This window comes from Sinocyclocheilus anshuiensis, unplaced genomic scaffold (genome assembly GCF_001515605.1).
Source record: "Sinocyclocheilus anshuiensis isolate Anshui unplaced genomic scaffold, SAMN03320099.WGS_v1.1 scaffold26, whole genome shotgun sequence".
Classification (NCBI taxonomy): domain Eukaryota; kingdom Metazoa; phylum Chordata; class Actinopteri; order Cypriniformes; family Cyprinidae; genus Sinocyclocheilus; species Sinocyclocheilus anshuiensis.
In genome coordinates, this window is record NW_015544143.1 from 510,553 (window position 1) to 521,815 (window position 11,263).

General features: G+C 35.7%; 3 protein-coding genes across 7 annotated transcripts in view; all 3 read left to right on the plus strand.

Annotated features, from left to right (window-relative positions):
* Positions 1 to 1,117, plus strand: part of LOC107695069 (mitogen-activated protein kinase kinase kinase kinase 3-like) — a 65,169-nt gene extending 64,052 nt beyond the window's left edge. For all 5 annotated transcript variants that reach the window (XM_016494858.1, XM_016494862.1, XM_016494861.1 and 2 more), the window contains 2 exons: positions 149 to 204; positions 344 to 1,117. In XM_016494858.1, coding sequence (XP_016350344.1) covers positions 149 to 204; positions 344 to 431 — 144 coding nt within the window. In that variant the 3' untranslated portion in view covers positions 432 to 1,117. The remainder of the gene's footprint in view (positions 1 to 148; positions 205 to 343) is intronic.
* An 835-nt stretch (positions 1,118 to 1,952) lies between these two features.
* On the plus strand, positions 1,953 to 4,955 carry LOC107695072 (peroxisomal trans-2-enoyl-CoA reductase-like). Its single transcript, XM_016494864.1, has 8 exons — positions 1,953 to 2,074; positions 2,814 to 2,947; positions 3,125 to 3,290; positions 3,470 to 3,551; positions 3,677 to 3,773; positions 4,109 to 4,219; positions 4,422 to 4,533; positions 4,657 to 4,955. Exons 1-8 carry the CDS (start codon positions 1,963 to 1,965, stop codon positions 4,740 to 4,742), a joined length of 900 nt encoding a protein of 299 aa, XP_016350350.1. The 5' UTR covers positions 1,953 to 1,962; the 3' UTR covers positions 4,743 to 4,955.
* Positions 4,956 to 5,849: 894 nt separating this feature from the next.
* On the plus strand, positions 5,850 to 8,749 carry LOC107695073 (transmembrane protein 169-like). Its single transcript, XM_016494865.1, has 3 exons — positions 5,850 to 5,980; positions 6,146 to 6,452; positions 7,838 to 8,749. Exons 2-3 carry the CDS (start codon positions 6,215 to 6,217, stop codon positions 8,470 to 8,472), a joined length of 873 nt encoding a protein of 290 aa, XP_016350351.1. The 5' UTR covers positions 5,850 to 5,980; positions 6,146 to 6,214; the 3' UTR covers positions 8,473 to 8,749.
* The last annotated feature ends 2,514 nt before the right edge of the window (positions 8,750 to 11,263 follow it).

The window sequence follows — 11,263 nt, forward strand, 5'->3', positions numbered from 1 at the left end:
GACACTCACAATTATTTATATATACTATTTCAAAGAGCAGTGTTAAGAAAAACAACAACAACAAAAAAACGAGGATTTTTTATATACATAAATTAAATGACATATGTATTGTGCAATCCCATTATTCTGTCCACATTTTATATTCCAGATTACACAGGAGATTTCTGACAACTCAAGGATATTCAGGCTGCTGGGTTCAGACAGGTGAGAAGAAGCAATCCAATTATTAAATCATTAAGTAATTAATATCATACCCTTTATTACTGGTGTGCCAAACGCAGGTCATATGTATGCAGAAAGGGCATCAGGTCATTTGTATTTGTTTTTATTTCATTCTTTATAGAGTGGTGGTTTTGGAGAGCCGACCAACAGACAACCCCACAGCACACAGCAATCTCTACATCCTCGCAGGCCACGAAAACAGCTACTGACTGCAATGAATTATGGGATAAAAACACTACATGCCGGAATGCAAAGTTACAAGAGCCTTTGGTTTCATGTGGCCCGATGACAACTGGCCACATCTCAGAAGAACCACAGATATACTGTTGGGATACAGCCGAAAGTACTGAGGAAGACTTGTATGGACATAAAGATCTCAGAGTAGGATATTCCGATCTCAGAGAACAGACGGACCATAACCGCACGATATACTACAGTATGCACTTTCACACTTATCTGTTTTATAGGCCTCGCTTTGGTTTGGCTTGTAGCAGTTTTAATTTATTTTTTACCTGAAACACACACAAACAAATGTTTTTTTTTTTTTTTGGCCACTACTCACACTTTGACGTAACCACACAAGTGCTTGAAGACACGTATTTAATTCATGTACATACAGACATAGTATTGTTAAGTACTCTTTGTATTGGTTGTGTAGATATCAGCACATTTATGTTGTACAGGTTTGTGGCAGCGTTGGCTATTGTAAAGGACTGTGAGATGCTGGGTTCTACTTAAAATGACCTCTAGGGCAGATAATTTTTGTTAAATGTAATAGTTTAGGAATCACAAAGCTGAAGTGCCCATCTTTCCAAGACTTGCCGCCTTAACATTGTTATTTTTATTTGTTTGTTTTTATTCTGCTTTTTTACATAAAGCCAAATAGTGTTTTTATTGAGCAACTTTTAATTCGGTGGCCCTTGTAATTGTTTTTAACTCTGTGGTATGCACTCACTTCAAATTTGCACAATGTTATTAAAATGTTGATGTGTATATGTAAGTGTATGTTTAAATCCATGCAGATAATAACATATATAGATATATAGACATTTTTGTAAATGCGTATAATCCTAATAAGCAATAAATCATTAGGATGTTTTTACATCGTTTTAAATAAATCAGACTGTAAGACTGAGTTCACAAGCTTGTTATGTGGATGACATTACTCTCTGCATCTAGCTGTGTTTATGTGTAATTTGAGTGCTGTACACACTATTTAGAAGATTACGTAAACTTTCAGCAACATGGACTGGCATTAAATCTCGCTCAGAACTGTTGTTGAAAGTAAAGGAAATTCCACCATAAGAAAATAACATATTCCTTATGCTCTCTTGTTGTTTGTCCGTGATTGACAAGTTAATACGGTTATGGAATTCATTTTCGTTTTGTTTCAATGTACATACTGTAAAATAAAATCATGGTTTTACATACTGAGATGTCTTTCGTGTTTTAATAATAACTGTATTTTGCTATCTTAGCAAAAAAAGTTAAATGTTTTGCTATCTAATCTTCCATGCTTTTTTAATACACGTTGCTTATTTATTTATGTAAATGTACGAAAAATATTAATAATAATTTGCAATAATAATAAAATGCAAATATCTATAATTAAAAGTTCGAAACGCAGAAGAATTTTCCCAGGCAAAATAAACGTGCGCTGAACAGGAAGCTAGCTCAACGCAACCGGAAAAATACTTTTATTTTAAAACATTTTTTTGTTCTGACTCTTGCTTCACAGACATGGCTGCGTCCAGTGTTTTTAAAGCAGGTCTTTTCAATCACAAAGTTGCAATCGTGACGGGAGGCGGCACTGGGATAGGAAAAGCTATTACTTCTGAGCTCTTACAGTTAGGTATGCATTTACTAGAAGTTTTACAGATGGATCTGACTGTCTTTAGATCAGGACTGCAGTGAATTATAGTCCAGATATTGTGCAACACAGCAACCAGTCACTCATTTATGATTCTTTTTCACAATTCACATACATCACATATTAGTAATGACATATTTAATTACTACCAATACAATATATTTGATGCTTTTAGATTTTAATTTCCATTTCTGTTACGTTTATATATACAAACGAGGCACTGTCTAATTAAATATTTACTAATTTCCAGAACAGATATTCTTTTTTCATTTTGTTAATAATAAATAATAAAGTAAAAAATACTGTCGACAGCCAAAAAAAAAAAAAAAAAGTCACAGTGCTTGTGAATCATATATGAACAAACATCTCTGTGAAAACCTCCATAACGTAGATAGGTATAAAACTGTAAAGTTTGGTGTACATGAGTGGTATTTAAAGATGTATTATAATATAAATAAATGTGTATTTAGATGTTATTTTTTCCACTGAAAGAAGACATGTTATGAAAGAAAAATAGCCCAAAATCTAAAAATTACCATTACTTAAAAAAATGTAATAAATAAAATAGTTTTGTCTGAAGTATTTTTCCTTAACTATCTTGTACTTAAACTATTAAAAAAAACACACATTTATAAAAAAAATTGTATAAATATATATATATATATATATATATATATATATATACAAAAATCTAGTGTGTCAAATATCACTCATGTGGTAGGCTGCAGTGTGGTTATATCGTCCAGGAAGCTTGATCGTCTGGAGTCAGCAGCTGAAGAGCTGACGCAGAAAATCCCCCCATCCAGTCCACCTAAAGTAACTCCTATACAGTGCAACATCCGAAATGAAGAAGAGGTGACAGTCTCATAAACCTGTATTTTATATCTTTATGCCAGAGAAGCATGTGTAAAATAGTCTTTGTTTTAGCGTGTTAATTTAGCAAGGCATATAGGATCAAATTTGATTTCTCCAACCGGCAAATGACTGCAATTCCTGTTTATAGATAATAGCAGTATAGGTTATTTTTGACAGGTAAAGAACCTGATGGCCTCCACTCTGAAGCTTCATGGGAGGATTGACTTTTTGGTGAATAATGGAGGTGGGCAGTTTTCCAGCCCAGTGAACATGATGAGTGCAAAAGGCTGGAAAGCTGTGATTGACACCAACCTCAATGGAACGTTCTTATGCTGCAGAGAAGGTCAGGCATATATGGCAATGTGAAATGCGAGACATACAGTTTAGCTGCTATTTGTTTTGATTGTATATGTAAATTGCAAAGCCTCATTTCTGGCCATAAATGAATTGACATGTCGACAATTCTGCATAACAAATTCTCAAAGGCTACTCTCAGTCAATTTTTTTGCTCTTAATTCGTAGCATACAATGCATGGATGAAAGATCATGGAGGTGTAATTATAAACATCATTGCGGACATGTGGAAGGGCTTCCCTAGGATGGCGTGAGTTGTACATTGTAACAATATAATAAAAATATTGCGTTTTACTTCCCATTTTTTGGCTGATAAAATCCTCTCACAATAATGCATTTTGACTTTTTTTAAACTGCTGGGCTTTTTTATGACAGCCACACAGGAGCTGCCAGAGCAGCGGTGGACAACCTGACCAAGAGCCTGGCTATTGAGTGGGCTGATAGTGGGGTCCGGATCAACTCTGTGGCTCCGGTTAGTGCCAGTTTGGAAACAATTTAAAAGCATGTACTGTATTTGGATAGTGCTGCCCACTCAGGGAGACATTGAAAAAAGGGGTTGAATTCCATGTTTGATTTATATTCTTCATTTGCATGTTCCTTTGGATAAATCCACAAAATGAAAATGTAAATTTAAGCAATTTAAATGTGGAAAACTAGCCTTTCCTAAAATGTTTCCATGGCCTCAAATAAGTTTTTACTTAATGGCATGTGTTTATTATCTGTAATGTAATTCTAATTCAACTGTAATGTAAACTTCCACTTGGTCTTATACCACAGAAATGTGTGTTTTGTGTTTTTTGAATGTAGGGAACTATCATCTCCAACACAGCAATGGAAAACTACAAAGATATTGGCCCGACTATGTTTAAGATGTCAGTGCCATTCAGTCCGGCTAAGAGACTCGGTGTTCCTGAGGAGGTATCTTATAACCTATTATGAGGTTGATGTTTCAAAACTATATACAGTATTTATAGCTATATGTATGTATATACACTACTGGTCAAAAGTTTGGAATAATTACGTTTTTTTTTTTTATTATTGTTTTCAAGTCTCTTATGTGAAATTACAAAATTAGTGTTTTAATAACCTGAGATTTAAATATTTACTTTCATTGTGTCAGGTATCGCCAGCTGTATGTTTCTTGCTGTCTCCGGCTGCCAGCTACATTACTGGAGCAACCCTGAAGGTTGATGCAGGACAGAGCCTCTACCACTCTGTGTGGGAAATACCAGGTACCCATTTCCTGGCCAGATGACGGCATAATACATGCTGTTATTTCAAAATCAAGAACGGATGTTGACTCTTACTATTTGAGTATGCAAACGCTTCCTGTTTCACTTTATCTCTTCAATCAGATCACACTGCCTGGCCTCCAGCCCCAGAGGGAGAAAATACAGACATATTGAGAGAAATCATGGACATGACCAAATCCAAGCTGTGAATCATAACAAAACAAGTCTAGACTGTCAAACAGCTGCTCTTCTTCACAGTGTGGGTGGACCACAAATGTTTTTTTGCCCGGAATTGCAATACATCATGATGCCCACTGATTTGTATCATTCTTATTGTAAAATTGAACTCTAATAGCTGTTTCAGAACTGTGTTTAATCAATGTAAATATGTGTAATAGTATGATATTGTGAATAGTTGTAATTGTAAGATTTCTAAAAAAAAAAAAAAAATGTATTGATTAAAAAAAATAAATTTCTGTTTTAACAAATTTTAAAGGGGTCATATGATGTGATTTCAAGTTTTCCTTTCTCTTTGGAGTGTTACAAGCTCTTGGTGCATAAAGAAGATCTGTAAAGTTGCAAAGACTAAAGTCTCAAATCCAAAGAGATATTCTTTATAAAAGTTAAGAGTCAACCACGCCTACCTAAAACGGCTCGTTCTAACACGCCCCAACATACCTACTACACAAAATAATGATCTTTAAAATTGCATCATATGACCCCTTTAAGCAATTTCATTAGTTTGCTGGGTCATTTCTGTTAAGTACTTTGTAGCTCAATAACTTTTAGAAATGAACATGCCTATAAAAGTGTATACCAGACTTTCAGAAATATCCTATACTTTAAATTTACTGAATATAGTTTGATTATTTTTACTATAGCAAGAAAATGAGCATGATGCGTTTACAGTTTTCCCAGAATTTCCCACTATCCTTGAGGACGATGTTAACTTTTGTTTGTTGAAGAAGGGATAGTTCAAAAGATTACAAGAAAAATTACATTTAGGACACAGGAAAAACTTATGAATTAAATTATGAATGAGCGATATCCAAATATGGTATTGTGGTTCTTTTTGCTTGTGTTACAATATAAAACCATACTTTTATTAAAATTATTTTTTAGAGCAATTTTGATCATTTACTATTAAATTAGTAAATGATTTATCTTTTTTTTTTTTTCTGGCATTTTATTCGGAACTGGTTTAAAAACTGAGGCTCCAAAAACTCAGGTTGCTAGGCAGAGCGCTGCACGCGAGCACGCGCACGCCGCTGATTGGCCAAACAATGGCATTAGCGGCGCGAGGGGGGATGCGTTGTCCTCAGTGTGGAACTGTCCGAAAAATAATAATAAACCCCGAGCTAAAATGTTGCACGTGATGAGCACTTGCAAATGATAAACGGAATAAACAAGCGACATCTGCATGCATTCGTTTGGGGGTTTATTCGAGGTAAGAACCGTGTATTCTCGCATCAGTAAAGCAGATAGTACGTTACGCGTGGGGTGTGTGACTTGATATAAACAATGCCAGCTCCTAAAATGCGATGTATTGCAATGCAGCGCAAAACAAAGTAACATATATAACAGGCGGTTGTGATTTTTTCTCTCATTCTAGAAGCAAACCTCTTAAAAGGTTGATTGAGCTGCATACTGACATCATAGGAGCCTCTCTGGCTTCATAGTCATGAGTGAAGGGGCATCTGGAGACATCACTGGTTTGGATCTGGAGGGAGCGATTGGGACAGAGGAGACCCCAGTGAACACGCTTCAGAGGTCGGCAGAGGAGGAGGGAACCGCCACTCGGAGGAAGAAGAAGAAGAAAAAGAAAGAGATCATCTACCGCTCTGACCTGGAGGTGGAGGATGCTGGGGAGGGAACCTCAGCAGATGTGGACGGAACCTTTAGTCCTCCACTTGACGAAGGTGAAAATATGATATCTTGGGGTGAACTGTAGCGTGATGTTTGTCCAAGTGCAGTGAAATGCATCATTTGTTTGTTTACTGTAATGGGTTAAAACAGATGATGGCACCATATCACGTGTGCTTTCTATCCAGAATAAACCAGATTGAGACCATGAGTAATTATCCTCATATTAAATATGACATGATTTTATCTTTTATTTTTTATCCTTGCTGATCGTTTTATGTCAGTTATCTAGGTATTGTTTGTTTTACAGTCTTCTGGTTAACAGATTTTTTTCCAGAAAATCTTGCAATCTCAGGGAAGTATATATTTGTAATTACCAGTCCTAGAAAAGGTGTGTCTTGCAAGTTAGAAACATTAGTACATTTTATATACTAACCATCATTCATTTATTTAGTTATTTATTTAACGAAAGTAATACTTTTATCAGCAAGGGTTAATTAAATTGACCCAAAATGACAGTAAAGAAATTTAAAATGTTACAAAAGATTTCTATTTTAAATAATGCTGTTTGTTTAAAATTTCTATTCATCAATGGCAAAAAAAAATAAAAACAAAAAAGTATCACAGTTTCTACACAAATATTAAGCAGCACCAAATCAACATATTAGAATGGTTTCTGAAGGATCATGAAAATGCAGCTTTGTCCAAACATGAATAAATACAAATTCTAAAATATATTAAAATATAAAAAAAGTTATTTTAAATTATAATAATATTTTATAATATTACTCTTTTTTTTTATTGTATTTTTGATCAAATAAATGCAGTATTTGTTGAGCTATAGACTTGTTTAAAAAAAAAAAAAAATCATACCAATCCCAAATTTTTAACGATAGTGTGTAATTCTTCATTGGTCAAAAATGTATAAACAGTTAATATTTGCAATTTTTGCCACAACATTTTTAATGCATTTTATTTAATAATTATAAATGTAATATAGTACATTATTAGTTGTAAAATAAGTGCTCGTTTTCTATAATTAGTAATTAATTCAAGGCAAGTGTTTTGTGCCTGCTGGCTTGGACTGTATACATTCCAATTAGGGATGCACCGATACCGATACTGAGCTCCTGTACTCGTACTCGTACTCGTTAAAATGCCCCGATACCAAATGCCAATACCACACAGCATGTGACTAGTGCCATATTCAGACAAAGAAACACCCACAACAGACAGCAGAATGGAGTTATTAGAGATTAAGTATCGGCAAGTACCAAAAATAAAAGTATCAGTATTGGGCTAGTACTGGAAAAAGTGGTATCGGTGCATCCCTAATTCCAATGTTTATTGCATTTCCTCTTTCTTTCCTGCATGACAGATTTATTTATAGTAATGTGTTGTTAATGCAATATCCTCCTCAATATTTATCTTTCATTCACAGAAGAAGAGGATATCCCTCCTGACAGCCGTTTCGTGACCCTAACTGGCACCATCACACGGGGAAAGCGGAAAGGCCAAATGGTAGACATCTATATGACGCTTACCGACAAAGAGCTGAGAGACATGGCACGCTCCAAAGAGCGTCTAGATGCAGAATGTGACGGGGCCGCAGAAGCCAAGCAAAAACCCTGTGCGCTGGGGGTCAGCCAGGGCCCTCATGTTCTCCTCTGGAGCCTTTCCTGCTCTCCGTTCATCTTCCTTCTCTCCTTCATCACATCGTTTTACTACGGAACGCTCACCTGGTACAACGTCTTCCTGGTTTACAATGAGGAACGCAGCTTCCTGCACAAAATCACGGTGTGTCCCTTGCTCATTCTGTTATACCCGGTGCTGATCATGGCGTTGTGTGTTTGTATGGGGGTGTATGCCGCCGTGACCCAGCTCTCCTGGGTTTTTGGAGAATGGTGGCTGGCGGTGAGGGACCTGGAGAAGGGCTTCTGTGGGTGGATGTGTGGGAAGCTGGGGTTGGAGGACTGCGCCCCATACAATGTGGTTGAGCTGCTGGACTCTGACACTCTGTCCGGGACCCTCCAGGGGAAGAGGATGGAAGATGCTGAGCACACTTCTACTTTGTGAACTTGAAAAGAAGGAATCATTTTTTGATTTAAGGAATGTTATGGGTTAATACAAGTTAAGCTCTGTCCATGGCATCTGTGGGATGCAGAAGAACATCATTTTGACTTGGACAGGATAGGTCTCCAGACTTTTCAGTGAGTTTGTCAACTCAAGTTGTTGAGTTAACATAAAAAATGAGTCAAAATGATTTTTGGCAGCATTTAACTTGTTTTCAAGCCCAAGCATTCATATAAAGGGATAATTCACCCAAAAAATTTTAATTCTGCCATGATTTACTCACCCCTAATGTTGTTCCAAACCTTTTTGGTTCCTATTAACTTATATGAACCGTACCATATGAACAAAAAACATTTGTATGTTCCACAGAAGAAGTCTTCATTTTGCACAGTTTTATAGATGTGTACATGCTCTGATAGGGAAATATCAATGAATTAGTTAGAAACTATTTATTGGCTATTTATTGTAAAATTTCACAAAAACAATGAAATATAGGGCCAAGTTACTCTAAGAATTCAGCACATTATCTTTCCATATCCAGTTTAAAAAAAAAAAAGAAATAATGGAGGTTCTAATGCATTTGCCTTTGATTTTTTAGACAGTATGTCATGTGATGTTATAAGATAATGTTTCCTCTCTTAATCTGACCGATACTTTCACTTGAATACCACAACAGCAACATTTTACACTCTAAGCAGGCAAATGAACTTTTACACTTTGTATACTTTTATATTATATATATATATATATATATATTAGTTCATATCCAAGTATGGGTATGTCCCAAATCACTGAATTGTTGTGTTTGAAACAGTGTGATGCTTTGTATTTCCACAGGTGTAACAACAATGGTGCTATAATAGTGTTCACCAAGGATATCAGCCATTAAAAACCACAGACTGTTATACAAGCATTAAGGATATTGGCTCAGTTGTCCCAGAAGATCATCTTACATTTCAAAAACCTTTTAAGAGGACATTCACAGATTATTGGATGATACATCTACTTCAGATGGGGCGGTGTCTGGTTCTCATATTGCACCTCAAAAACTCAATTCCAATAGATAGTTCAGCTCTGAGAAAGAGGTATGAATTATAGCACTCATTTCCTCTTCATATACAATCATCATTTACAACTTTATCTGTTGTTTATGTAGGCATACTGTTGTATTGTATTATTTCTAAATGCAGGCTTCCCACGGTAATTGAAAACTTGTTCTGCAAAAAGTGGGGGAACCCTGTAACTATCTTAGCAGAGATGTATGCATCTGATCTGAATAACCTGAAATATGTTAACAAAAATGTAAAATACCTAAAGACAAAATTGCTCCAAGGTTGTACATTTATATCTGAAATATTGCAATTATTAAAAGCCCTTACATTATGGTATTATATCTGTGAATGAGCAGCTTTGATATAAACCGCCTTTAGAAGGAGTAATCATAATCATCAGTAATTTCAGTCTGTTGCACAAGAGATTATTGTTTTTTGTTTATCTTTGGGGAATTTTACAACTGCTGTGCTATACAAAAAACACTCCTCATGCTGCTCATATTACAAGACCGTGACCTGTTTTTTTTAGCAGTTAGGCCAGCCTTAAAACTGTTACACAAACAACACTTGAATGGCATTATGAACTATTGTCTCCTGGCACAAAATAGCCTGTTTATCTGCAAACATGGTCTCAAAGCACAAACTTTGTTTTACAGCATGAACTTGATAACGTTTTGTTTTCACAAATATGCACTGGGTGTGTTTTTAATTGTCAACAATTTATAATAAAGAATTTTTCGTTTGTTGTTTCAGTTGTATAGTTTTTGCACCATCAAAAAAGTTAAAACCTTTCAGACTTATGTAAAAGGTGTTCCATAGAGATATACAAGTTAATTACCCAAACTTTAAAAAAATTTAATTGCGGCTTATCAACAAGCATTCCCTCCCTTGACCCTCCTTAACAGGTCTGTTACAGAATCACCACTAATTAAGTGTAATGAGAAGAAAGAAGTAAATATTCTTTAGACTGAGTAAGAGCATGTGAAACTGTAACAACTGAAAGTGTAGACTGTAGACCAGGGTTCCTCAAATCTTGCCCTGGAGGGCCAATGCGCTGCAGAGTTTAGCTCCAACCCTGATCAAACTCACCTACCTGTGATTTTCTAATGATCCTGAAGACACTGATTAGCATGCTCAGGTGTGTTTGATTAGGGTTAGAGCTAAACTCTGCAGGAAAGTGGATCTCGTGGGCCAGATTTGAGGATCCCTGCTGTAGGCAGAGAATTCCCATTTGAGGGCGTGGCTTGTTCGTGGTTCTGACTCTATAGCTGTGTCCCAATTCAAAGACCGCATCCCACGGAGGACGGGTCCTTCGAAGGATGCTCCGAGTCTAGCCTTTGCAGAATTTCCTGATTGCGCCAGCAGGTGTTCCCGATTAATGCCCCTGTCGTGTGGCAACGGTGCGAGAAGAGAGCTGCCATATATGTTATTTGTTAATGAAAACGAAAATAACTGGAGCCTGAATTATTAGTTTTTGACTTTTAATTATCGAATTACACTTTAAATGTAAGACTTACTTTAATATTGTAATGACGTGAAAAAATACAAAATATAAAGCGATTAAATGTCGACTTATATCTTACCAAAATGTGATTTTATGTTGTTTATTCTATTATTGATTATTATGTACATAAATGGACCATGGTGTACTTAAACAGTACATTTATTTAAACAGTGTATTTAAACAGGTTTTCAACCCTGTTTAGTTTTATGCAGCTGAATATAAAAAGTTCACTTACAAA